The 27,596-nt window shown below is 39.6% G+C and overlaps 1 protein-coding gene across 3 annotated transcripts; it reads right to left on the reverse strand.

Moving 5' to 3' along the window:
- Positions 1–2: 2 nt before the first annotated feature.
- ppp2r3b (protein phosphatase 2, regulatory subunit B'', beta) lies at positions 3–24,024 on the reverse strand. Of its 3 annotated transcripts, XM_032566815.1 has the most exons (15): positions 23,847–24,024; positions 23,026–23,405; positions 10,899–11,084; positions 10,432–10,535; positions 9,710–9,812; positions 8,034–8,108; positions 7,846–7,932; positions 6,746–6,902; positions 6,220–6,268; positions 6,054–6,143; positions 5,799–5,974; positions 3,677–3,795; positions 3,471–3,577; positions 3,001–3,042; positions 1,097–1,208 (listed from the first exon to the last, which is right to left on the reverse strand). In XM_032566815.1, the coding sequence occupies exons 2-14, from the start codon at positions 23,371–23,373 to the stop codon at positions 3,024–3,026; spliced, it is 1,620 nt and encodes a 539-aa protein (XP_032422706.1). In that variant the 5' UTR covers positions 23,374–23,405; positions 23,847–24,024; the 3' UTR covers positions 1,097–1,208; positions 3,001–3,023. The 3 variants fall into 3 exon arrangements, with proteins under 3 accessions (XP_032422705.1, XP_032422707.1, XP_032422706.1); XM_032566814.1 differs by lacking the exon at positions 3,001–3,042 and having other exon boundaries at positions 3–1,208; XM_032566816.1 differs by lacking the exons at positions 3,001–3,042; positions 23,026–23,405; positions 23,847–24,024 and adding an exon at positions 16,122–16,594 and having other exon boundaries at positions 3–1,208.
- Between the last annotated feature and the right edge of the window lie 3,572 nt (positions 24,025–27,596).

Here is a 27,596-nt window from a genome sequence, read left to right on the forward strand (position 1 = left end):
AATTATGTTTTTGGCATCGGAACATTTATGCAGGTGTGAGTGCACAGCAGAAGTAAAACGGTGACAGAGCAACATGGGCAACTGGAAAAAAACAACTAAACAAAAACAAGAAAACCATACATTCTGAGAATGTCCTACATTCTTTTCAGACGAAATTAGTCATATAGTATAAAAACCAGCACTATTCCTTTACTGTTGGAACTAAAGCTTCATTATTAATCAAAGAAAAAAAAAAAAAAACAACCAAATCTTCCTTTATTTTCTCTCGAAGCACATTCACGCAAAGTACTCTGTACCATAGAAAAATGTCTAAAACTCCACATCATTTACAACACGGCAAACTCATAATAAATATGTACAGTACTTCATCAATTCATCTCAAATAATTTAGAAACCCAGCTCTACGTTAAAGTCCTAATGAATGCAGACACGTTCAGTATGCGGTTTGCGTGTGGTCATGTGAACGGCGAGCAGAAGGCTTAGACTGTGGCTCGTTAGGAGTTTACAGCAACAGACCCTTTAAGCATCTACAGCCTCGTCGAAAACCCCTTTGATATGATCACTGGAATGTAACATTAGCCAATAAATCTGATCCCTGAATGAAATCGATAAGGTCTCTTAAAACTATTCAGGGAGATCTGGTGTAGAACTAATGCCGTTTGGCAACTCTGATGTTTTTGTGCAGCAGGACGTTCCCTGAATGATCCGTGACGGTAAAGGCTTCTTAACATGAGGAGGGAACAATAGCGAAAGAAAAAAATAAAAATAAAAAAGACCTACAGCTTTCAACATTATTAAGTCATCTCTGGTGATTTTTTTTTTTTTTAAAGTGGAACACATGAAAATATAAAATTGCCTCTCTGAGTGCTGGAAACCTTGCAGCGCCACACACTTTTTAACCATTCGTTCGTTGGACGTGCGGGACTTCGAGATGTCTAAGGCGTCTTCTGGTTTTTGAGTCTTGCGTCTGTTGATTTATTTATTTTTTTTCGCGTTACGCTGTTTTCATAACCACGTCACGTTGACTGTATATACGGAAGAGGAGGGGTGGGAGGTCGGGAGGTTGGGGTCATTCGAAGTCGTCTTCGTACTCGTATTCGTCCATGTCCAGGTTGCAGTGTGGCGTGGGGATCTCAAAGAAGTGTCTCTTCGTCAGACCCAGCTCGCTGGAGATGTGCTGCCCCAACGGGCTCAAGGGATTATCGTACCTAAACAGACACAAGGAGACGGGGATTACCAATAACACAGTTGTTGGATACCAATAAATCCTCTGGAAATTCTCTACAGGACGCCAAGGTGCTATTAATTAATGCTGGATTTAAACAATCATGCTGAAAATGTATTCCAAGACTTATGACACTGTTAGAAGAGCCCGCCAATCGGCAAACTTTTTGTTTGTCGATTGGCAGGCTCTTCTAACAGGTATGTGTCCTGCAAACGTATTCACACTCTCTGGACTGCATTTTATTGGGATTTTAATTTTTTTTTGGGGGGATGGACCAATACAAAGCGGAAGGCAGATGATGCACGGTTTTCTGTCTCTATCGGCGTCGGACATCTAGACACTGAAATCCTTCTCCATTCTTTGCAACAAAGCTCCAGATCAGTCAGATTAAAATCGATATTCAAGTCTTGCAACGGATTATTAGTTGGATTTAGATGCAGATCTTTGATTCCGGCTGGAAGGTGACGCTCTGAGCTGAATACAAAAGCATGCCACTATTCCCAGATTGTCACAATCTCTCTTTCACTTCACATCTATGTGCTGTCTTTCTAGAACTACACGACTCCTGGTGGTAGTATGTTGGCGTATCTCTCTTACGTTCTGATTTGTTCTTTTTCAAAAGAAAAAAAAAATGTTTATAATATTTTTGGTTTTGGTTCTGCATGTTTGGGACAATTGTTCCCTTTGGTTTACGATGCTGTGCAGCTGGAAGGATTTAAAAAAAAATTATTACTATTTTTGGACAATTGGTATCCGTGGCAGCAGGGTATTTATTATTTTTTTTGCACAACTGGGAGCAGCTGATCCAAAGCTCAAATAATGCCCTGAATTATAAACCCAAATCCTAGAGAAGTTGAAAAGGAGGAGAGGAGGAGGAAGTTTAAACCATCAATCACAACGGATAAGGATCACATCTCCTACTTCAACATATAACCAGAAAAAGACTTTTAAAAATAAGTGGCAAAAGCAAATGAAGTAGATTATTTATTTATTCCCTTCGAGATAAATAAAGTAGTTTTGAATTGAATTTGTGTTGGCCCATCTCGTAAAACAGGACAATTGGTGATTGTAATATGACAAAGCATTTCAACCAAGTTCAAGGGGTATTAACACGTCTGGATTTCACTGTGTGCGCGCTAAATTCGATAGAATGATAAAAATGCATATATTTTTTAAATTGAATTTCCAACTCGTGCCATTTCTACACATTCAACAGCAGTATGGGGTAAATGAACCCATGCTATGAACACAGGCGGGAAACACGTTTGCTTTCTTGCCAGGAGTTGAAGAATAATCAAACCTGGCAGCAGAAGACGGTTTCTCATTGACGAGAAACCGAGATCGCCGTTTTTCTACAAACTTACCACATGGTGCCGATAAAGCTTTAAAGGACGCCAAAAGCCGGAATGAGTGAAATTAGTCGTCATGGCAAGAAAGCAAGTAAAATAGATTTATCCATGGCCTTGAACCGCGTCTTTTAGCAAGCAGATGTAACCGGAAAGGACACAGGAGCACCACACGAAGGCAGGGACAGATGTGGAGGAGCTTTCATGTTTTCCCTCAGGTAAAATAAAGATTTAAATGTAAAAAGCTGTTAAGTTTCGGTAATAAACTTCCAGGTCTACTTTCTGTCTTGAATGCGTGAATATTTGGCGGGGGGAGGATAGACGCTAGGAGTAGGTTTAGGTTGAAACTTTCCCAGAGAGAAGGAACAAAAAAAAACCAAAAGGGAAGGAGGAAAACTTTTGGCCCTGCTGAAACCCTGAGTGTCTTACCTGCTCTGGGGAGCTGCCTGTCTTTAGAGGTCAGTGGTGTTCCTAAAAGCGCCACACAACATGCCTGTCAACAGCCTGGTTTTATCACTGATTCACTGTCAGAGGGGTTGGGGGGAGCTCATCTGCTGCTGCACATTATCCTCAGTCAGAGCAAGCTGGCTACATAAAATGTCCACCATGACAGGCAAGTCAAAACAACCAGACTTTTCAGCTAAAACGCCTTTAAAAAGCTCTTTCTTCCATTTTTAGCATCAATAAATGTACAGCAAACGTTAAATTCTAACTAATGTAACTCTAAAGCATAGTCAGTTAAAAACACAATGGTATTTCTACAATCAAATGAAGCACAAAATGTCTAGATTAAACTTTTCTGAAAGACTTTCAACAGGTGGACGTTGCGCTTCGTCAATATTTTAATAAAATCTGGCCCCGATTATTGGAGCTGCAGCTGTTTCTGCCGCCACACTTACACATCGTTGCAGTGATTATTTTCAGCCTCCTCTGCCACCAGTATGTCGTACTCCTCTGCTGCGTACTTCTCCCAGTCTGAGACCTCTTGGCCGTCCGTCTCAGTCTCCTTGGAACAACAAAAAACCCCAAAACAAAACAGGAGTGGTTAGAAAATGGACCTGACCTCCGATGGGAGGATGACCCTAACCCATCGTGTCTTACGCACCCTTATGACAGAGAAAGGGTCCCGTTGCTCGTGGTTCAGGTACTTCTCGATGTTGAAGAAAGTGTCAAAGAAGATATGGGCCAACTTGCACCTCTTGAGATCCCGCAGGGTTATCTTATCTACCCAATGTAAAAATAAACAAATAAATATATAAATTAAATAAAATAAAAGACATTTAAGTACCCAAACAGGGGCTTTAGAAAGTATCTACATTTCTTAAATTTACCAAGCAACTGAATTTACAGTGAGTTTAAATTACATCCAGATGGACTCTATTTACTTAGTAGGTGACCTACTATTTTAAGGGAGGTAGGAGAAAAGGGATGCATACTTGTCCTTTCATTTCAAGTATGCAAGGACATACTTGAAATGTCTTGAATTGAATTGATATATCTGTGTTACATCTGTGTTATATAGGCCAATCTGTCTTGGCCTATCATGTAAAGTCCCAGTGAAGCACTGATGTTTGGGGTGTAATGTGACAAGAGTGTGAATAATTCTGGAACAGAATGAATACTGTTTGTCCATTTTATGCCTTCGCTTACACTGAGCATATTAGTAATAATATATTCCAGCAGTACCAGACAGTTTTATGTGTTTAACAGTGGAAATAAATTAGGGGTGAGTTATAATAAACGACCATTTCGGAATAATCTTTAATTGTTTTAATATTCAGTCAGTTTACAGGTCCTGGTAAAGCTGTGCTGCAACCAGTAAAATCAATAAACCACCTGATTAATCAGCAAATGCCAAATTATAAATAATATTGGGGCCAATTATTTCTTTGACTAATCTTAGCCATTGATGTCTGTTGTACTGAATGGGATTCGAAACAGAGCAAGAAATGTTGCCAATATTTCAGCCGCCTTTCAGAAACTAAACCTGACTTTTAAAATTGTATAACCGACCATGCACATGCTCAGTCTGCATGGAAAGCAGCTGAAACTCTTGCGATTACAATTTACGACGTTCAAAGTGGAACGTTTATGAAGGATACAAACAGTTTTTACTAGCGTCTCGTCTGCACATGCACAACTGGAACTGATATATGTTACAAGTCGAATTATCAATGAGTCACATCAAAACGGAGTGAACGTGCTAGCATTAGCCTAGCCAAAAGCATCATTAGCAAGGGGCAAGATGTGACTTTTCATCATGTTTTCATGATGTAAAGCACTTTGATGTACTTTGTTGCTGAAATGTACTGTACAAATAAAAGTCATTGACTGATATACCTGGAAAGGGCATGCTTTTCAAAGTATTATTACGACAAAATATAATAAAGCTGCTGAGTTTATTGTGAGTACATGGTTTTAATCAAGGCGTATATCGAGTCGGACTTGATATACGCCTACATTCTAATAACTTGGATCACTATCAGGGGCATCCCAAAAGAAGCCATTTCCCTAAAATAAGACAAATGGTGTTGTCCTCGATGCTACACTATTAAACACCAAAAGATTTACAGGTATTTCCCTGGCCTCAAAGGTTAGCCTGTTTTGTATTAAGTCGTCTACTGCTTGAAATTCAGATATATACTCAAAAATCCTGGCTTTGTCAGTCAGTGTATTTGTGCAAATGACAATGAAGGCTTCAGCTGTTTCTGCACAGCTGTAGGGAAGCAATAGGCTTTAAAGTTACACATCTTGGCATCAGTATGGATATTCTTTGAATTTATGACATTACCTACGTGAAGAATTTTAAGTGCCCCCCACAATCTGTTCGAACACTTTGGGTTGCTCTGCCTAGTTACTGTTCGGAAAAACATCTCGGTGAAGAGGTTGTTCCATATCAGGTTACATGTAATTTTATACAACTCTACTCGTGCAGCACACCATCGGGCTGCACTTGGGTCACATTCCAGCAGTGGCCGTCAATACTAAACACGCATACCCCACTGTGAACTTCTAAATCACACAGTGGAGGAGTTAAGTGTTGGAGGGAATTTGTTGACAGTGTGGATGACACCAGCAGCTGGCCGCAGGCAGCCCAGTTAGTCCTCTCATCTGTAACCGTTCCCTCGGCCGATGATCAATGATCTGGCCTGAAAACGCGCCTGTGCATCTGCCACCGAGGACAGCCAGACTGCACGCTATGAGGACAAATGTGAAACAGCGCCGACCTTCCACCTCGGGTTTGACGAGGTCGAGCATTTGGCAGAGGCAGTCCTCGAACGGAAGGGGCTCGATGGCCATCGCCTCCAGTTTCTGACACTGATCGTCGTAGAAGTACTCCAGCTCATACATGCTGAGCACCCCGTCCCCGTCCAGGTCCATACAGCGGAACCAGTACTCTATGCTGCAAAGGAAAAAAATACAATCAGTTTAGAAAACAGGAAGAAGGATGATACAGTCAGTGTGGCCAAAAGTCAAGATACCTGGTGTCAGTCTTCTTGTCTTCCTCAGAAATGAGGAACCAAACAAAATCAGCGTAGCTTAGCCTTCCCTCCTTATACACCCGTCTGTCCCTGATGATAACAGCAGATAAAGGGGATAAATACTGGTAGCGTGCATTAAAACAACATATTCTGATACTCGACTCACCTTGTAACTGTTCCTGAGAATATCCTTTCAATCAATTTCTGGGAAATGGCTGCAAAACACAAAGAGGAGCAGTCGCTTACAACAGAGCACTCGCTCTCTCTCTCGGTCACCAAACAACTCGACACATGTGGCCCCGTTCTCATTCTTTCCAGTTCGGTTTTTGTGACAGCACCATAACTCATGGTGGTCATCGCTGTGACCGCATAGTGTTAGAAATTGTTCCAGACATGGCGTCATTAAAGCAGAGTATATACGCTGCTCTCTTATTGATCTTGTGTCTTATGTCCCTTGCCTCACCCTCGAATCATCAGAAAAAAACATGTGGTGTGAAGAGAGGGGGAGATTAATCTATTTTACTGGCTATGGGTGAGGAGCTAATACGGTCCTACAAAACTCTCCTATTTGCCCGTTTAAGTTCTGGAGAAATAAAAAAAAATGTCATAAATGGAGCAAGTTAATGGCTTAGTGTTGAATAAAAAGGTAGGGAGAGTTTTTGGATGTGATTAAGTGATCGCGACTGGTTCACCTTGGTCATTGTGCCGCACCAGGTCTTTCTGGTCAATGTAGAGGTCATGATCAGAGTCCAGCTCCCAAAACTTGCAGTAGATCACATAAAAATGCTCATAGGAGAAGTATTCTGTCAGCTGGTTCACATCTTCCTCCTGCTCCAGCAGCGCCACATTCTGTGCAAATAAATGACGGGAAAAGGTTTTTCTTCCCATGTGACATTTAACCTAATAGTCTAGTATGATCTTAAAAAAATATATATATATACAAATCCCCAAATTAAATTAAGTGTCTTCACAAAATTCCATGTTTGGAAATTTTTCCCCAGTTTGTCTCCTTACAAGCACAAAATTCTATGTGTTTTTAAAAAAATACATAAAATACGTAAAAGAAAAATACAGAGCAGTTGTAAACGGCAAAAAACAAAACTGCACATCACTGTGAACATTTGATTTTTAGAATTGTTAAATAGATTCTATTTTTTTTAATGCTATTTGTTGTCGATGTATTTAATGGATCTCTCTTGTAAATGAGACAATGAGTCTCAAAAGATTTTCCCATTTAAATAAAGGATTAAAAGTAATGAACAAAACATGCCTGAAAGGGCCATGGGTGACAGAATTTATTAATGTAACTACCTATTAAACTATTCAAATATTAATTTTCCCTGTATTTAATGAGTACTTAAAATAAGGCAATATTTAATATCTTTCCACGCTGATGCAATTTGGACCTATACAAATAAAAAGTGGTTTGATTGATAAAATATTATTTAAGCCAACAACTGTTATCTTTAGGTGGTAAAGCCAGAACTGTCCAGTCTTACTCAGCTTAAATCATTTTGCAAAGATAAATGGGAAAAGATTTCAGTGTCTGAGAGGAAAAATACAAATGCTTTTCAGTTTTTTTTTTTTTTTTTACTAAAGTAAGGCAAAACAATGTACCATATGGCTTCTACTTCACAATCATTTGCCACTTTGTTTTGGTCCAACTGAGTATCAACAAAATACTTTGAAGTTAAAAGTTGTAATATGACAAAATGTGGAAATATTAAAGGGTGTATGAATAAGAACCAGGGCACCAGATATAAGAAGAAAAAACAACAATTATGAGATTTACCTGAAGAAAATTACTTTTCTTGAGCTCAGAAAAGGTTATTTTTCCAGTCCATGACCGGTTCACATTGTAAAATATCCTCTGAATTACCTGAAAAAGAATCAGCGGTGTTAACGTCCAAAAATGACACAAAAACAGAAAATCCTGTTCAGTACCATCGCCTTGTGAATGGGCTCCCCCCCCCCACATACCGTGGTGATATATCGCGAGTGAAAGTCCGGTGCTTCTTTTAGAAAGGCCAAGCCTGCATGCGAGTTCACTACATCCTGAAAGCATAAAGTACAGATGGTTTACTCAGTTTTTGCCCCACAAAAGAAACAATCATTTTTAGCTCTGTGAAGTTTTACAACCGCCACTTTAACAGATACGTTCTGGTAAATTACACCGTTACTTTCAAAGACAAGCTAAGTAACAGTCCACATCTGGTTTAAATCTGTGAAAGATATATCCCAAAGCCTGCCTGAACAGGAGTATGAATCCACACTAATAGAGACATCAGATGTCGGCCTCTTGTACATTTTGTCACAATTCTCGTGGGAGCAGAAAACCCATCAGAGATTACTGAGAGAAGCTGGCCAATACAAATGTTCCTGTGAAGTCTTAAAGCACTCAGTGAGACAGTTGAGCAAATACTACTACTTTCGTAATGCCATGAAGTCACCAAAGCATGCGTTTTCTAATAAACTGTAGTTACAGTCTTATTAAAACAATTCTTCATGTCTTTCCTCTATCCAACCTTCCTGGCACCCACCAAGGGAAGAAAGCGTTGACATAAATGCAATGGTGGCAATGCTATTAAAAGGCCTTATTCCGTGGCAGCCGTCATGCCTCTTTGACTCTTACTGGGAGAAATTAAATCATAGAAAACACATAAATCACTGGCCATAGGAAACAGGCTGGGACAGTCAAATCTACTCCACTGCAATCCACCTTTCATTCATCAAAACAGTCAAAGGCGATTCGCCGAGAGGAGCCGTACAAATTAAACAGCGTGTGCCACACGGAATCTCTGCCACTATGCTAACGGGTGTTCGGCTGAGACTGAAAGCTCACGCAAGCATGAATGTGAATCAGGTGTAGGGAAGGGCCGGTTTCTGTGACCCGCGAACAACCTGCCGGATGGAATGACAACACAAGCAGCGTTACTAAAGCAAAGTGGAAGGAAAACTACACATTTACCACTTTCTACAAACAAAAAGTGTGGCATACATTTTTATTTGACACTCTTTAATGTGATACCCGTTGATAAAAATCAGGGGCAATTAATTAAGGAGTCTGTGTGTAAGTTAAGCTAAGCAAAAACGCATCTGGTCGTTGAACTAATATTTTTTTTTAGATCATTAGCGAACAAATTGCATCATCTTTAGTCAGGTGAACAGAATTGTCTAGAATTTTAATCTCTAGATACGCAAATATTGTGGAAACCTACCCAAAAAGACTTGGAGCTGTAAGTACAGCAAAACATGATTCTACGAAGTGCTGACTCAGGGAGTTGAATACAAATGTACACAACACACACACACAAAAAAATAATAATAATTTAAAAAACCCAAACAGTTTTCTTTCCACTACACAATTATGCACCACTTTGTGTTGACATAACTGAAAAGAAATCCAATGAAGCACATTGGAATACAACCCTCACAGGTATGTGGTCGTAATATGACAAAATATGAACATGTATTAGAAATACTTCTGCATGGCAATGTAAAAAACCCCACAAATTCTCCCTTCTTTACATAAACAAGGAAGGTCTCAGAAGGGCATGCCGCAAATTAAGCTCAGTTTGCACCACCCAAGCCAGGGCAATTTTGCCATCCCACACTGCCAAGTCCTGCTCTCTCCCTGGGTGTGCTGCAGTCAGTACCTGCAGGAATGGAATAAAGTCGTCTTGTTCCAGGTAATTACAGCCAGGCTTGGCCAAGAGGTGCACAAATTTAGAAGCATCATCGTGACAGGTCTGCAGCGTTCTGGAAAAGCAAAAGAGAGAACAGATGGTTGTGAGGTTGCTGCCTCGTTGGCTTGAAAGCCACTTTTCATCATTCAGTCAAGGTTTAACTCCTGAGACTAAAGATTACAAGTGCAGAATAATGCATTCTGAAATTAGAATTCTGCATCGGCGCTGGTTGATTAAGGTGCTCAGGGTGTTATGGCCTCCAAACGAAGAAAGCTCTAGTTATGGGTTTAGGTCAAAGGCCACGTCTGTCCGAGTTCTCTGGAGACTCGCACATTAAAACAAGGGCATGCTTATTGCACACAGCAACATTCAGCTCATAGATACTTTCATAGAAACCCCACAGTATCTAAGCTTCATACAGTAAAACACTAAATGGTTAGTTTCTTCCCTTTACTGCCCTCTTCTTCCTTTGTGACTTTCTCTGCTCTTTCTAAAGCCAATGACGTCTGTTTGGGGGGGGGGGGTTCCACCCCCCCCCCCCCCCCAAAAAAACCCATCAGTATAGATGTGTTTTCAGAGACCATGTTCCCCGAGTGAGCAGCCACAATTGTTCAGAGGCCAATGTGTGAGCTATTTAGCTGGAAGAGAATGACCCAATGGTCTAGTGGGAATAAAAATAGCTATTGTCTTACTTTCTCCACATAGCCACAAACTTGTGTACCGAGACAAAACCCGTCCTGTCGCCTCCAGCTGAGTAGAACAATGGCATTTTCCAGTAGAGGGGACACTCACAGGCCTACGACAGAAAAACAAGGCAGTGCATACAGTAAAAACACTAGTTATGTGTGTTCTACAGCTTCTAAAATAGAGCAAATGTAAAAGAAATACAGAAGGGAGTTTTAATTCAAAACTATGTTTGGTGGAAAAAAAGGCAGTATTATATCATTTACAGATTTCCCTAAGTAAACCTGGCAGTCCTTGCTCTCAGGTGCTCCTCAGGCCACTGACCACATTCCTTAGCAACACGGAAATGATATTTTCCAATTGGAGGTTTTTTTAATAACCAGAAAACATTCAAATCGTCGGAAGCCAAATGGCACCAGTGAAAATAATCCGCCGGTGGGCGGCCGGACTGCGATGCGACTGCTCACGTTCTCACCTTGGCGACTAGCCCCATGTCTTCAATGGTGGCCCTTTCATTTGGGAATTGTGAAAATATTTTCTCAATTTTGGAAATGAGGCTGTCGATGTTGAGGTTGGCTTGCGGCCGGCCCTGTGGGAAGTAAAACTTGGGAATGTTTTCACTCAGTGCAGTGGTAACCGGCTCCTCCGTCCTCACCTGGGCCTGAAAGAAGAAGAAAATAAAAACAAAACAGAGACAAAAACTGTTAGCTACTGATGCAGCGAAATGCTAGCACAGCTTATTCCACATGTAACCATATCTCTAAGCAGTCTGAAGACCTCATCAGGGAAGGCCTGTGAATACTTAGGACTCATAATCATTATCCACTTATCTGTAATAGATATTCCTGATGAAGTTAGGATCTAATGGTAATCCTGATGTGCATGAAGTCATACGTTTCAGTAATTCTTAACATAATTTTTTCCAGTTAAATTTTTTTGTGGCTTTCTTAAATTCTATAAGCTCAGACAGATACAGACAGGATTAACACATCAGTCTCCCAGAGCAGTTTTTGACCTTTATTGCATGTTGGAATAATTGATTAATCACATGATGAAATGGATTTGATCATTTCCATTCTATTGATTTATATATCCTGAAGGGCAATGTTATTTAAAGAGACATCGTAACCCATTGTATTTATGGTTTCTGCTGTGTGCGATTTTTATTTCCTATTTATTTATTGTTTGTCATGTTTTATTTTGTATATTTACAATATCTTCCAGTTACAGTGTGAAGTGTTCTTTAAAAAAAATAAAGTAAAGTTTATTTTTTATTGAGAGAGCAAATTTGCATCATTGTGCCATTATCAAAATAATACAATATAACCAATTTTGTTTTGAGACTTGACATTGTCTCAAAACAACATTGTTTATCGCAACAATTGGTGGTAACTATTAAAACTGTAAAATAGTACTTTCTAGACACTTTTACATAACCTTTTCTAAAAGGTATTTTATCATCGGTGTGGTGGCTTTGAAGATGTGAAGCCAGGTTTTCCAGTCTGAAATGTAGATTACTAGAAGCTATTATATGTTCTCTCAAAAACCACAATGTTGACTCCCCAGGGATCAATAGAGTACAATCCTATGATGCAGGAATGTTTGTGGTTCATATTGAAGAAAAAAAAACAAACAAAACACGCAGAGACATCTTTCCACAGTGTAAAAAAACTGCTACCTGATTAGAGGCAGTAGTATGGTATGTATAAACGACAGACTTAATGGTTTAATTATAGGGGGCATGCAGTGCATGTGTTAATTTTAAATTCTGGCAGGAGACACGTTAGGGCTCCACAGTTAGAGGGTCAGTTATAGGGCAAAAATATACCACAGCATCTGTTCTGTAAAATCCTGACTTCCATTTTATCACAGTTTTCTCAAAGCAAATACAAAACCTTTAAAGAAAAGGAAAACACAATGAAGCATTTAGGTCATAAAAATCATCAAACTCATGTCCAGCATAACCGATATGCAAAACTTACAGTTCAAAGTTGGCTTTGTCTTAAACACAAACTGCTTTTAATTCATAAAGTGCACCAATGCACATCTACATAAAAGTTGTTTTATAAAGCTTACGGAAAGGAGAAAAAGACAGCAAGCAGCCTTATATTTTCCAAATATTTTATTTTTTCCTCAAATTCAGTTTTATATTTAACCAAATTCGAGTTTTAAATTTTGCATTTCTTGTTTCACAAATTAAACACAATATTTCACCTAAAAATGAATAAAGGTTTCTTGCAAAAATAGCCTAGATTTTTGCATGGATATTACATATTGTCAGTTATTTCCAACTTAAAAAAAACTGTGCTTTCTGTAAAGTAAATAATCTTCAGGTGTGAACTCTGAAGTCTGCCAACGCTTTTTTCTAAAAGGACTATTTGAGCAAAAATTTGTAACTTTCTTGTATTATGGATCTTTGCATGGGAAGCAGCTAGCTGAAGCGTCTGGCTAATATTAGGTTGAGTCACCTCTCAGTCACACACTAATGTGTTTTTTGTCAATTTAGAGATATTATTAGTGTTGATAAAACTTAGAGAGTTTTTCATAGTGGTAAATTTCATTGTGACTATTGTCACAATGAATTCTGTTCATTGTGACAACTCTGTTCATTACTTTTATGGACTGAATTTCTAGGCGCAGCCAAGGTGTTGAGGGGATCCGTTTTGATCGCATCTCTGTTTTTGGTGGATGATGTGGTCCTGTTGGCTTCATCAGGTCGTGATCTGCGGCTGTTGCTGGAGCGGTTCGCAGCCGAGTGTGAAGCGGCCGGGATGAGGATCAGTGCCTCCAAATCTGAGGCCATGGTCTTGAGCTGGAAAAGGCAAGAGTGCCTTCTCCGGGTTGGGGGGGTGTCCTGCCCCAAGTGGAGGAGTTTAAGTATCTCGGGATCTTGTTCACGAATGAGGGAGGAAGGTAGCGGGAGATCGACAGGTGGATTGGCGCAGCGTCTGCCATGAAGCGGGCGCTGTACCGTTCCGTCGTGGTGAAGAGAGAGCTGAGTCACAAAGCGAAGAACTCGATTTACCGGTCAATCTACGTTCCCACCCTCATCATTGGTCATGAGCTTTGGGTCATGACCGAAAGAACGAGATCGTGGATACAAGCGGCCGAAATGGGTTTTCTCCGTAGGGTGGCTGGGCTCTCCCTGAGAGATAGGGTGAGAAGCTCAGTCATCCGGGAGGGACTCAGAGTAGAGCCGCTGCTCCTTCACATCGAGAGGAGCCAGTTGAGGTGGCTCGGGCATCTGGTCAGGACGCCTCCTGGACGCCTCCCTGGTGAGGTGTTCCGGGCACGTCCCACCGGGAGGAGGAACCGGGGAAGACCCAGGACACGCTGGAGGGACTATGTCTCCTTGCTGACCTGGGAACGCCTTAGGATTCCCCCGGAAGAGCTGGAACAAGTAGCCGGGGAGAGGGAAGTCTGGCTTCCCTTCTTAAGCTGCTACCCCCGTGACCCGACTCCAGATAAGCGGCAGACAGTAGCAGATTTTTAAACCTTTGGGGAGGCAGGTAAGATCAATGGATAAGATGGGTTTCATATGCAATTATCAAGAAATTAAGGAAAATCTGGGCTAACTCATTGGTGCACCCCTACATTTTAGACCAATTTACATAGGATACTACACAATCTAAAGACAGTTCTTTAAACTTCTCATTAATAAAATAGGAGCCAATAAATCGGTTTTTATAATGTTTCCCACAGGTGTGAAGACACAATTACTACGGTAAAATTATTCAGTAGGAATCATATTCTTGGTGGATTGTCTAGTTTGCTTGTTTTCACACCAACAGAGTCTAATTGATAAAAGGTGAACTGGACTGAACCCAACTCACCCCCAGGGTTGTGGGAGTTGAATCATGCTTTTACGCTTCACATTGATAACCGTTGAACAGATAAAGACCTGTTAAACTTCCCGATGACACAAACATGATATCATTGTTAAACAACATTGAATAAAGCAGCTGCATAATCTTTGAAAGAAAAAGAAAACTGGTGCACTGCTGCGTTTTTATGAAGTGCTTGCTATTATTTCTTTAACAGCAACAGTCTTCTAATATATAAATACATACTCAAGTGTAAGGGATCTTTATAAGGTTATACTAAAAGAAGACAACGAATATGTGTTTCTTCATCTACTTGAATATAACAAGAACAAGTAAATAGACTCCTTTTTATTGGGTTCAGTGATTTAAAAAAAAAAAGTTTTAGAGCACAGGTGTTAAACTCCAGTCCTGGAGGGCCAGTGTCCTGCAACTTTTAGATGTGCCTCTGCTGCACCACATCTGAATACAGTAATTAGGTCATTAGCAAGGCTCTGGAGAACTTATCTACACAAAAAGGAGGTAATTAAGCCATTTCATTCCAGTGTCTTGTAGCTGTGACACATCTAAAAACTGCAGGACACCGGCCCTTGAGGACTAGAGTTTGACACCCTTGTTTTAGAGTATTGCCACTTCAGATGCATTAATGCAGAAATCAGAATAATCTTTGAATTTCTCCATCTTCTATTGGATTCAAATCTTCTCCCTCTATTAAAGAACAATAACCTCCAAATCAAACCAAGAATCAACTATATCAGTCAAAAACTGAAATCACAGAATGACAAACACAAACTGTTAGTCAATTTTCATTCATCAGCAAACAATATCAAACAAGAAGCATCATTTTCTAACCCTACCCTTAGAACAAATGCACAATGAAGGTCTTTTGTGATTGTGATGCTTTTGTTAATATGGGATGTTTGTTGTTTTCTGTAATTGTCCTCCTTTTTAGTGGCAACACAAACAGAGCAGATCTTTAGGCTTGTAGAAGTCTCACCATCACCACAAACTCAACTGGAAACCACTTAAATCTCCAACTGTGAAGACTTTGGAGTTATGAGATTACACTGCTAAGGTCCCTGTTTTGTATATCACAAAGTGACATTAGGTTTAACCAAATAATGAGAGTGTCGCATTTTAATAATATAATGACAGATAAAACCACTTACAGTCAGTATTGTTATGTTATTCTACTAATAAAGCAACTTGAAAACATGATGCTACTCCCAGTCATAATCTTACACAAAGGTCCATTTGCTAGCCCTAATAAATTTACAAATGAATCAATTTGTGACTAATAAAGAAAAACACACCCACACTGCATCTTGTTAAAATATTAAATAATGTCTCTGGGGTTTGTATTGATCAATTATCAATAAAGATTTCAACAACAGCTTATTAAGGCCTTTAAATTCTGGGCCTGGCACAAAAGATGCTTGTAAACCACAAGTGATAATCTGCTTATCATGACAAATGACAAATGCTGCTGATCCTCTGCTTGTCAGTGCTCTGTGTTGGTATCAGCCATGGCTATAAAAGGACATAAACATCTCCTGTTGCCCCGCGCTGTCCCCTCTCTCGCTTCATGCTTGCGGAGTTCTTGAGCACAACTGTTAAGCCACATGACATTTTGCACATTGCAAATGATGTGGTCTGAAAGAGGACAGGGTAGCAGCTGGACACAATGTACCAAAACAGAAATATAATAAGGTAGAAGAAAGTTCCCCGCTCATCTTTGGAGAGAAAAAACCCCCCACAATAACTTCTTGTTACCTTTTCTTTAGAAAGTTCAACAACCGTTTTGTTTCCGCTTTAAGAACGAGAAACGAAGATGATGTACGACACAAAAGTTCAGCACACTCAATAAAAACACCTGCCTGTCCTTGCTGGAAGGCTTTGAGCCTCTTCTTGAACCGAGAAGGCAGAACAAAGTCGCATCCCCGCGCCAGGAGAGCCAGCTCCTTCCTGAGGTCGGGATCCTGACGTAAAGTAAGCTCCCTCATCCTCATCTTTGCTCCAGACAGGATGGGGCAGTCGCGCGCACAAACAACGCCTCAATCCAGCGTTCCTCTCTCTCGGCCGCGCAAACCACAGGCAATCTGCACTGCGACTTCACCACAGTGGAGGGTCCTCTTTGGGGGTATGTCCCTGTGATTGTCCTCTGTCAGCCTCAGAGCCTCTTAATGCAAGGGAGCAGCTGTTACTGTGACATTCCCTCCCATTCCAGATCTGATCGCAAAACCCTCGGCTCTTGCCTGCTGTCCCTGACTCTACCTAACATGCACGTACACACATGTGGATGGGTCAGGGTGCTCTTGCTTCAAAGCTGTTGGTGGAGATAAGGAGTGACTGGGTGCATGTGTGTGGGACTCACTTGGACTGTGTGTGTGGGATGGGAGGGGTGTGAGAGGTGGATCTGCCCTTTCCAGTTTACATTCCTCCGTGCTCGTGGAAGGGTTATGTAAAGAGACGGGACTTGTTGTTGCCTGCAGTGTTCGGCGATCAATTGGGAAGATGCACCTTGATATGAGAATGCGCTGCTCGTGTTTACCGATGTTTCTTGTAAAAAGCTTCCACACACTATGCTTTGACAAAACTTTGTCCTTGATAAGAGCCCGAAAATCCAGCTGGATGAGAAATCTTGACATTACAGAACTATGAGATTTCTAAAAACAGGATCTATCACAAAGGCTACACATTACAGTATAATAATGTGGCTCAGTCTGCAATAAACTGAGCCTGAAAAACATAGAGGAAAGATTAAAAGTAAACAAAGTAGGATTTAGTACTCCAAGATAAAATAGCTGCAGGTCAAGCCATAATTTCATCACACATATTACAAACTACTTAACATCCAATCTTTGTGATTTTTATTTTGACTTCCCTTTGCAAGCTTCAGCTGCCAGTCATTCCAGGTCTTATTATAGTTGATGGGCCATTGAGAGCGGGGGAGGTGGGGCCGGCATGTCAAACTCAAAGAATGATTACCAACTCAGTCTGCGCCTATTAAAAGCATCACCAAACACTGTTTGGGCAACCCAAGAAACTAGATATGGGGGAAACAAGAGTGTATCTTTAGTCCTCAAACAAACATCCACTTCCAGTTTTCGCTGCCCTGGAATGATGGCAAATTCACCTGTCCTGCAGCTCAACAGTCGTCCTCGAAAAGCTAACTATACAGAGAGATATAGTTAGCTATATCGTCTGTCATCTGACAATCAAAAATTACAGAATGTCCACATGGGAAAGCTAGGTCAATAAACCTTTATGTGTTTACAACACTATTATTGTGAACAGAAGCTAAAAACACTTGTCATGTTTACTTAGGTTCACAGAATCCAGTTTTTCCACTGGTTTGTACAAACCCTGTTGATGTGGTTGTACACCACGCAGCACACTGCACTTCACTGAAAAGGAAGGTATGAAGGTATGAAGGCTGTTCACAGCCTTAGACTGAAAACTTTAATTTGAGTAATCAACTGAGCTTAATGTGTTGTGAGATGGTCTGTAAATTGGCACTGATATAAATATATCTCTTTATAACTATTTACATAATCTATACCTAGCTAGAAAATCTGTTTTTCACATCAGCAAATTGGATCATATTTTTCTTATTTTTTGCAATAATGATTTAAAACAGCTGTTTGCTAACATGGGTTCACATATTTGATAAAAGCTGTTTAGGTCATTAACTGTCCATTTATTTTTGCTGAGATTAAAGAAATTGACTTTTTATGATGCAACAACGTGAAGGAATCCATCAGGCTGCTGGAAGCAGAGGGATTTGACTCTGGAGAAAACACAAAGATCTCTACATCCCAAGGATTGGAAACATCTTCATGTTATGATGTTTTTAGTCGTCACATTTGTTTTGAAGTTATAATTTGTTGGCTTGAATTAAATTCCTATAGGTGCATTTAGTTGTCTTAGTATCCTTCCCCATTCTCTCCTTGTTTCTTGTAGGCTAACCTTTGTGTATAAATTTCCCTGTGTGTTCATTGTCAGAGGTAAGTTTTGTTTGTAATCAGATTTATCTTTGTTGGCATTTTCTTTTTCTAGATTTTTTGCTTTTTGATGGGTTTGTGTTAACCATTTTTTAGAAATATCAAACAGAATATCTTTGGCCTTACTGCTGAGTTCCTGACAACATGAAACAAACTAAATTTATGCTTTAAGAGGAAAGACCTGCTGCTATCACAACAGCATGTGATGCCTATTAGAATTTAACCTCCTTCTGGAATTACATTAAGGGTTTTCCCTTAAAATCATGAAGATGAGAAACTTTCGGCAATCAATCCAAACTACAACTCACCAGCGAGTGGGTCAACAAGCTGCTTTTGCCTGTCTGCACGCTGATGGATCAATTTAACAACATGAAAACAAACACAGGAACCCAGTGACTCCACCATGCGTCTCTAATCTGTAAACTCCAGCAGTAAATCTGATTTGTACACAAACATGTGCCCAGTCATATTCACCTCATTACACAACAGCTAAAATGAAACATTTCGAGTAAGTGACCATTACTCAAACACTAGTTAAAGCAGCATGCATGATGCTCCACTAATGCTAAGAACAGATATCTTTAGATTTAGCATTAGTAACCTAGTTGCACCAGAGGGACAAGTTGTGCACATATCCCTTTGCTTAAGCTACAGCACAGTTACATCATGAGTAATCGTGCTGCTGCCGCTCAATATATGTGACAAGGATTAGGAATGTAATGTGAAAATGTGCCAAACATAGGCCTGATTTACTGATAACATGATGAACTCACTGACTGACAGCATGGGTGCCAGGATCTACTTTATGATGTAAGCAGATCAGCCATCTTGCATAAGAATAAAAGCAATAGCATCATCACACTGCTGAAAAAATAAATAAATAAAAATAAACCTACAAGCCTGCAGAGTAGAAGAAGTGGATAAAAGATCCTAAGTTAGAGAACTTTACGGTATTCAGCTACTGACACTCAGCAGGGATCTTATTGCTCATGAGAAATATTGTTAATGAAGGTGACAAGCTAATCTGAATGAAGGGATACAGGGGAGTAACATCCAGCACAGCAGAGATCAACTAATATGTGTGCATATGTGTAACAAGTTTTTGTTTTGTTTTTTTTCAGAAAGGAGTTTTTAGCACAGGAAGGACACTGGACCATTGGTGCCACTTTTGTTTTTTCTTTAAAATTCATTATTTTTTTGTTTACAACATATTGTTCATCTTCAATAAACTGAACTTATTCCAGTAAGTTCAGTTTATTGAAGAAAAAACTCTCGTCTAGAAGTCTAGAGGATAGATCCTTTTTGCTGTTTGAAGCAGATTATTGTCAGCTTCTTTATCATCATTATTATTTTCATTTAAATTGAGCACATTTTTTTCTTGCTCAACAAGATAGTTTACCATCAGAAATGGTAAACCTTGGGGACAACAGGTCTTCATCAGCAGATGACTGAACAGATTTCAGGATGTTTTTACCCAGCAATTTGATACATTTTACCTGCACATGCGTTATTAATTAATTAATAAACACGATGGATAAAATAAACTGAAGAGAGTAAAAGAACACCACAGACAAAATCTTAAATCTCATGCCCCACTGTAAAAGACACCGTAGTAAACATAGTGTCGTTTTTACAGGTGTATTTTATCATTCCCTGCTATTTTCTGCCTGAAATCACAGAACGTAAACGTGCCTATTGCTAAAGCTATTTCCGAAACCACACTTTGAAACTGTCCACTCTTGACATCCAACCACAACTAAAACAAAAGCACTTTGGGGAATGACACAATGTCCCCCCCTCTTGAAAGGCAGGCAACTGATAACATGTTCTCAGAGGCCCATGCTTGTAACAGCAGACATGTTGCTCAACCCCACTAAGCAAGTTAAAAAGAAATAAAGAGGTTGAGAAATGTGTTCTCCACGCCACGTCAAAGAAAAGTTCTTTTAACCGCTCCGTATTGTCCACACAGTATTGGTTCTTTGTCAATGGCCAAGTGCGCTCACAAGATAAATAATTTTATGAGTTGAGCTAGCAGGCAGGAAAGCCAACCATTCACAAAGACCTGGCATTTACTGCACATATTTTAAATAAACAATCTATGGCCACATATCTCGACAATGAGCAGCATCTAATAGAGGTGGTATAAAAGTAAATTAAGCAGAGGATGAATGTGCTGCCACACCTCATCTCGCTGCCAGAGTTCTGGGTAACTAATGCCAACACAAGGGAACCAAGGCTATCTTTATCAGTGTCTGATGTCAAAGTCAGGGCAGCTGTTCCAGCCTGCATCAGTGTGACATAAATCGAATTTTTGAGTAATCCTTTAAAGAATGCATCTGAATGCCGGAATTTATTTCTGTTGTCTCAAAATAGAAATATCACACCCGTACGACATCATTATCGCTTTGATACCGAGTGAATCAGAGCGGTCGCAACGCGTGACACGTTGCAGGGGAATACAGGAACTGTCCAGCAGCTGCTTTACAATAATCTGTGGTGAGCGGGTACTGGGGCCAAAGGTTATTGGGGAGAGTACGGATTCATGTAAAAAATGAAAACACTCTGCCAGTTTTCCATGCAAACCAGTCAGTGCAGTTAAGAAATTGAGTGAGAAACTGGACTTACTTCAAAGAAAATTTGGGGATATGACTTTATATTTCTTATGTTCTCCTGCCCTGATGTTCCAGGCAGTAAGGACACAGATGGGCAACCAATAACTACTTGAAAGTTCACTTGTGCCCCTCTTTAGCGAGTCAGCATCATGTGGGTTATGCATTCTTGAGAAGCACGTACACCCAGCTGACGGTCTGACGGTCTCGGTGTCATTCATAATCCAACACCAGGACGCGAGTTCTTCGACAAACATTCTATTGACTTAACCTTTCTTTTGGCAGGTAGATTTGTTTCCCCCACAATTGAAACTATTTATCCTTAGAGGCTTAGATGTGATGAAATAAGATCAATAACACAAAAACTCAGGGAGCAACCTGAGTGATTCAGGTGGGGCTGGGTGAAACACTCCCTGACCGCATACCACATTCATTGAAGGGAGAGGCTAGACAATTTGATTAATATCTACAACATAGACCCACAAACATGAAGACTCTGTTTGGGATATAATTACTGCTATGAGGTTGTCAGCAGCCTCTTGTGGCCAGCAAGAGAAAGTTAAAATCCAAGAGAAAACAGCAACACGGAAGTACTGTAAACTGTTACGGCCAGAGGATGGGCCTTGGGCCGTAACAAAACCCATCCACATTTGCAGATTTTTCTAATCAGTTGCTGCCATCTCTTCCATGAAAACATGAAATTGACCCCTAATACAAAGTTTTCTACTCAAAGTGAAGATTCACATTTCAGATACAAGTTATTAGTGGATTGGAAACCCAGTGTTTTCAGGTAGAAGCTTCAGTGTACCTTCATTAATTTGATTTAAAGGTACAACAAGATGAGTTCTGTTATTTCCACTGTTTACATTGAGATAATAATGCATCCAGCAGAGCTTCTGTGCTTTACTCTGGACAATTTTTGTGAATTGATAAAAACCATTAAAAATAACGATGTTGTTATTCTGAAATGTTGCAAATACTCAACAAAAAATATAGTAATTACAAAACTAATCTGTTTAGTTTTAGTCATTTTACACTTTAATTTATTGACACAAAATATACGACACATGAATATCGTGCATCAGAATATCATTTAACTGAAGCTCTTGTTTCACAGATATTTATCTTACCGGTTGAAGATTCTTGCATTTTCAACTCATAAGGCTGTTTTATTTTAAATGGAAAAAACTTGTTAATTGATCATTATAAAAATACAAATAATTTTTTTAAAACTGTGTTCGTTAAAAATAACTTCATTTAAAAATGGGACATGGAAGATCAACTTGCGCCTCCAGGTCAATTATTACCCTATTTTCTAATCCACACAAATTCCTACCTCCATCTACTTATTACCTATAAATTAGCAATGCTGTATTCAAGTATTTAAGCTCTGCAAATCACTTATTTCTATCTTTTTAGTAAGTATTTCTTTTTAATTATATTGATAAATAGTGATTGAAAATGCTCAAATCTACGATATGATTGCGCTATGGGATGGACTGCGCTCATCTGATTCGGAAAAGACAGTTAAACCAAAAATAAAAAAACTTTCAGTGACTTTTTCCCAACAGATAATATTCACTGCCGTCACATAACCATATTTCCTTGCAGAAGGGTAAAAGTAGATTATGGCAAGAAAAAAAACCAAAACAACTTTAAATCACTGGTTAAGAAACTTATACAAAATATCTGAAGGCCAGTACAAATGTGATGAATAGTCAGTGTGTAGGGATGTATCTTTCTTTTTCCAAAAGAAAAAAAAAATTCAAAAGAAACAATAACGTGATTCCTCACCAAGCTATCAGTGCCGTTATTTGTGTTTTTTATTACTTGGAGGCTGGTTGAAATATCCGTCATTTAACGCAATTTCTCCACATGCATAACGTTGGGAGGAAATATGGAGGTCGACCCAGAGCACAGTGGAGGGGCTACGTTTCCATTCCAGCCTGGAAGCATCGTGGAATCGCACCGAATGAGATGTTGCCGAGGAGAGAAATACCTGGGTTTCCCTACTGGACCTAGTACTACTGTGACCCAGATCTGGTTAAGCAGAACACAATGGATGGATGGAGATACAAAAATGGAAAGACAGGGGAGCACATCTTGTGTCTGAAGCCGTCATAAGGCAGTGTCCATGTTATAACTTTGTGCTTAAAGAGATCGTTTACCTTCTTCGTGCTGACAGACCTCCGCAGTACTCTCCCATTGGGTCCTGTCACCCGTGCATTGCTGCTGCTGCGAGAGGGCAGGGTGCTGTTGGGTGCAGGGCTTGAATTGGTACCCAGGGGCTTTTTCTCTGAAAGGTTCTTCTGTGATGCTACGTTGTTGTTCTCGTTGAAGCTCAACGACTTTTTGTCCTGTGCATTTCCACTACCCAAGCCGTTATACTCGCCACTTTTAATTAAGTCTAGAAAATCCTTGAGGACCGACTGCGTTCCAGGATCACTCAGCCAGTTGAGAAACAGCTCGTCAACCTTTACTTTGAGAACCGGTTGGAGAACTTGTGGTGACGGCATCTTGCTGACTAATGTTTCTCTGAAGGACGAAACTGTGTAAGGGGAGGAAAGTAGCATCAGTGTCAAAGCAAAACATTTTTTTTTTCCAGAAAAAAAAACAATTAACATGAATTCAAATGTCAATGTTGTTGAATGAGACAGACGAACACATCTACTCTGAGTTTAAAGTGAACATCTAATATTCGTAAACAATATCGAATTTTAGGGCGAAGTTTCAGTCTATATTAGCCCACAGGAAGAACGTATAACATGAACCTGCACTCTACTCTCACAAACTGATCATTTAAACTATATTCTTGAGCACAACAACACTTCAACCTATTTGAGATTCACCTGAAATCGGTCCCGTAAGGTACAAATTATAAACCACAGTTTAGAGAATTGGTCTATTGATGATGTCGGTGAAAATAAACTCCGACTCAGTTAGCTACATAGCTTTGACATGCTAATGCTACCTAAACGAACATACAAACCTCACTATGAGCGGACGGTAGGGCGAAACGCTCCGGCATCTCATTGCACTACTTTTCCTTCATGAGCGACACTGCATTTACATACAGTTAGAGCAAAATAAAGCTGCGGTCCTGACGCTAATTCCGGGAAGTGAAACACTGAGCAAATGGAGCAAATAACTTTTAAGATCGCGTTCCCCTGGTAACCACACTAGACTATCGCGAGACTTTTCGAAAAGTTCGCTCCTGGTGATGAGAATTCCGGTGCTTTTCTGGGATCTTGGCTTTTGGCTACAATCACTGACGAGAATTGATTTTTTTTCATCCTTTCTGAGTATTATTTCTGCCTATTATTCATCTAATACCTTATTTTTATTATTTTAATTAATGTGACAAAGTCTTTATAAGAGTAGACTATTAATACTATGAAAAGGAAAAATACTAAATATTTTTTGTAATATTTTCCATATTATTTAATATAAAAAGCATAACTGAAAGCTTAAACTAAAATGAATTACCAGTGTCTGTGCAGACGGTTACTAGCAAGTATGACTCCCCCAGACAGAAGCATCAAATACCACTCCTCCTTCGCCACAACTTTTTCTTTTTGCACTAACCTGGACCTCATCAGTTTTGTTATTCTTGTATATAAAATTCTATTCTATTCTATTCTATTCTATTCTATTCTATTCTATTCTATTCTATTCTATTCAGCAATAAACATCAGAGCTGCCCTGTTTGGTAACATAACGAACTAGCATACTGAGCTGGCTCAGTCGCGAGTGACACACCTGATTACCAATCATTCACACCTGTTAAATGGAAAGCCAGGAAAACACGGATAAACTTCGTTTCTTTGACCATTTGGATTCCCTGTTCGCCTTTAAACAACGCAGGGGAAATACGTAAAGGTACATTCCAGGCACTGTGTTGCGAGCAGCTAATTTAAAATCTTTAAATCTGGAAATCTGTGTTTAGCCGTGTGTTAAATTTGACGTTCTTTAATTGCTGCTGATCCGAGACAGTGGCAGCTATATTTAAATTGTATTAATTTATGTTTATTTCAGATTTTCACGATGGAAAACAAAGTAGACAATTTTAGTAGCGGTGCATCAAACTAAACTACATTATGAGTGATTCTCAAATGTATTTTTAAAATAAATATAACCTCATTAAATATGCTTTCCGGTGATAATAATCATTCTCACCCATTGCACCGATTAATAAGACAAAGACTGTTGGCAATTACATTTTCATTGTTACGTTTGTGGCTGGGAAAGGCAGTGTGTGTATTCAGTTCCCACGTGTTGGAACAAAGTTTTATTGCAATTACACATGTGAATCCTTTGGAATATGCTTCTACTGACATTACCATCTAGAGACTAAAATCAGTGCCCAAACTAGGTTCTTTGCAAAATAGCTCATGCTTAGTCAGACGGCAAGAAGAGAGCGTCTATGAACAGCAATTTTCAGGTCTTGCCACAGTTGGATGTGGTCTGGATCTCTGTGTCGTCCAACCACATGAATAGTCTTTTAATCTAAACTACACCCTTGTGGGTCTTTTGTTTTACTGGCAGGCAACCCTTCGTCCCAGTCTCAAATCTTTTGCAGAAAAACTTCTTGCAGAACTGACCTGTATTTATTTGTTCCCTTCTCTGGCAAACATTTAACAGGGCCTCTTATGTCTTTTCCCCCCCCCCAGCAATGTCTGTGTTCTAACAACTCTTCCATAAATACTAGATATATGCAGTCTGCAACTAACAACCAGTAGGTGAACAGCTTCTCCCGTTTGAGCCGTTGATCTCTGCAACTCCTCCAGAGGTGCCGAGGGCTTCTTGGCTACTTCTCTGATTAATGTTCTCCTGTAGCTTTTGGTGGACAGCCATGTCTTCAGATGATGAATTTAACAGATTTCTGTGAGATGTTCAAAGCTTAGGGTCTTGTTTAATGATGCAACCCTGCTTTGAAGATATTTGCAACCTTATTCCTAACCTATCTGTGGTCTTCTTTAGTCTTCACGACGTTGTTTTTTTTCACTAATGTTCTATCTAAAAAAAAAAAAAAAACACCCTTTGAGGCAAAACCAGTTGGTATTATACTGAGAATAAAATGCATTCAAGTTGACTTTTCTTCAAAATGAGCGGACTGCTTAAGGCAATTGGTTCCAGTGGATTTAATTTACTCCTGGAGATGCAGTAAAGTCTGTCCTGGTAACGTGACGGAAACTGAAAAATGAAACGGGTATTAATATTTTGCAAGGCACTTTACGCTTGTCTCGTTTCCACAGTTACATGACATCAAAAATTCCTCCCACTTAAAATGAACATCTACATCCTGTTTATTATGTTTTTTAATTTATGTCTCTTATGCAAATTAAAACTCCATACACAAACTGCTCATTACCACAATTATGTTCAGGAGACTAGCTGTGCACATTTAATTTAATGTGTCCTCTTACAAATTTAATTCAGACTTTCTTTGCATGGCTAACAATAACACATCTGTACTTAATTCCACTCTCTTTTGTGTTTTTTTTGTTTTTTTTTGCATTTCTTCCAAAGTGGCTTGACAGAGCACCTGGTGTGAGCAGAGCTGGAAATCCTTATTGATTACTGCTTTATGTAAGTGGTCTCTGGCTGTATGGCTTCCTCGCTGTATCCTCTCCCGGACTGCAAGAGGGCAACAAAAGTAGAGGTCAGTTTATGTAATGGACACAGTATTTGACACCGGCAGAGAGGAAATAAAATTTATATTCTATATTGGGATATTTCATGCCAGACAGATAAGCAGGTCATTTAGGTATGAAGAAACATTTGGTTTCACATGATAACGGGGCCCTATCTTAATGGCACAAAAACAGTTTCCCTTGGAATTATTTTTACTTGCACAAGCGCTGCAATCAAAAGCAACAACTTAATTACTTTGTGTTTCTGTAAATACAGTGTTGCTGGGCAATTACACTTATCACGCAGCCAACGCAACAAATTTTGTCCAGACTAATTTGTCCCCTTTCGGTCATGAGAAACAACAGATGTAAACACTACTTTTGCTTCTTTTCTTTTTTGTTTTTTTAAAAAATATATCTTTACGCATTTATGCCTCTGCCTCTATTTTGAACATAATCACTCAGTTGCAGCATAAAAGATGCCTTCCAGAAATTGCATTTTGAAGCGAGAATGTTACCTTTGAATAAAAGACAGTAGCGCAGTTGCGAGGCTAACTTTTCTGGGCTTGTCTGTCACGGTTTTTACAGATGTTTCTTTTTATTTTCTGCAAGAAATACATCAGAGACGCCCATTTTTCCAAACCTCCACCTACCTTCCTAATAACCCCATTCAAAGTGCCTCTGGCCTTGTTGTTAAGAGAAGATTAGCAGTGGTTCCACAGTTGTGAAAATTATTGACTGCATTCTCCTTTATGTGTCCCTTGATAGCGCAAGCAAATCAAATCTGAAGGATTCAAAGTTGTCTGAGGCGCAACATGTAATGAGAGCCCTCTTTGTTCTGTACAACAACCCTGCCTCACATGCATTTTAGAGCCGGATCAATATCCGAAATGAGAAGAGAAAAATGAAGGTCTCGAAACTTTAAACTTTGCAACTTTTCAAAGTGTAATTACAGTGTACAAATAGGATTTTACCCAAAGCGGTGTGCATGTTGTCTTATTTTTTTTCTTTTTCCTCCATGCCTTGAAGGACATTTCAAAGCTTTTAGCTGAGGCTGAAACCACAGGGGGACAGCTGGTTAGCGTAGGAAAAGCGTTAGTGAAGAG

The sequence above is a fragment of the Xiphophorus hellerii genome, chromosome 7 (genome assembly GCF_003331165.1).
Source record: "Xiphophorus hellerii strain 12219 chromosome 7, Xiphophorus_hellerii-4.1, whole genome shotgun sequence".
In the NCBI taxonomy this organism is placed as follows: Eukaryota; Metazoa; Chordata; class Actinopteri; order Cyprinodontiformes; family Poeciliidae; genus Xiphophorus; species Xiphophorus hellerii.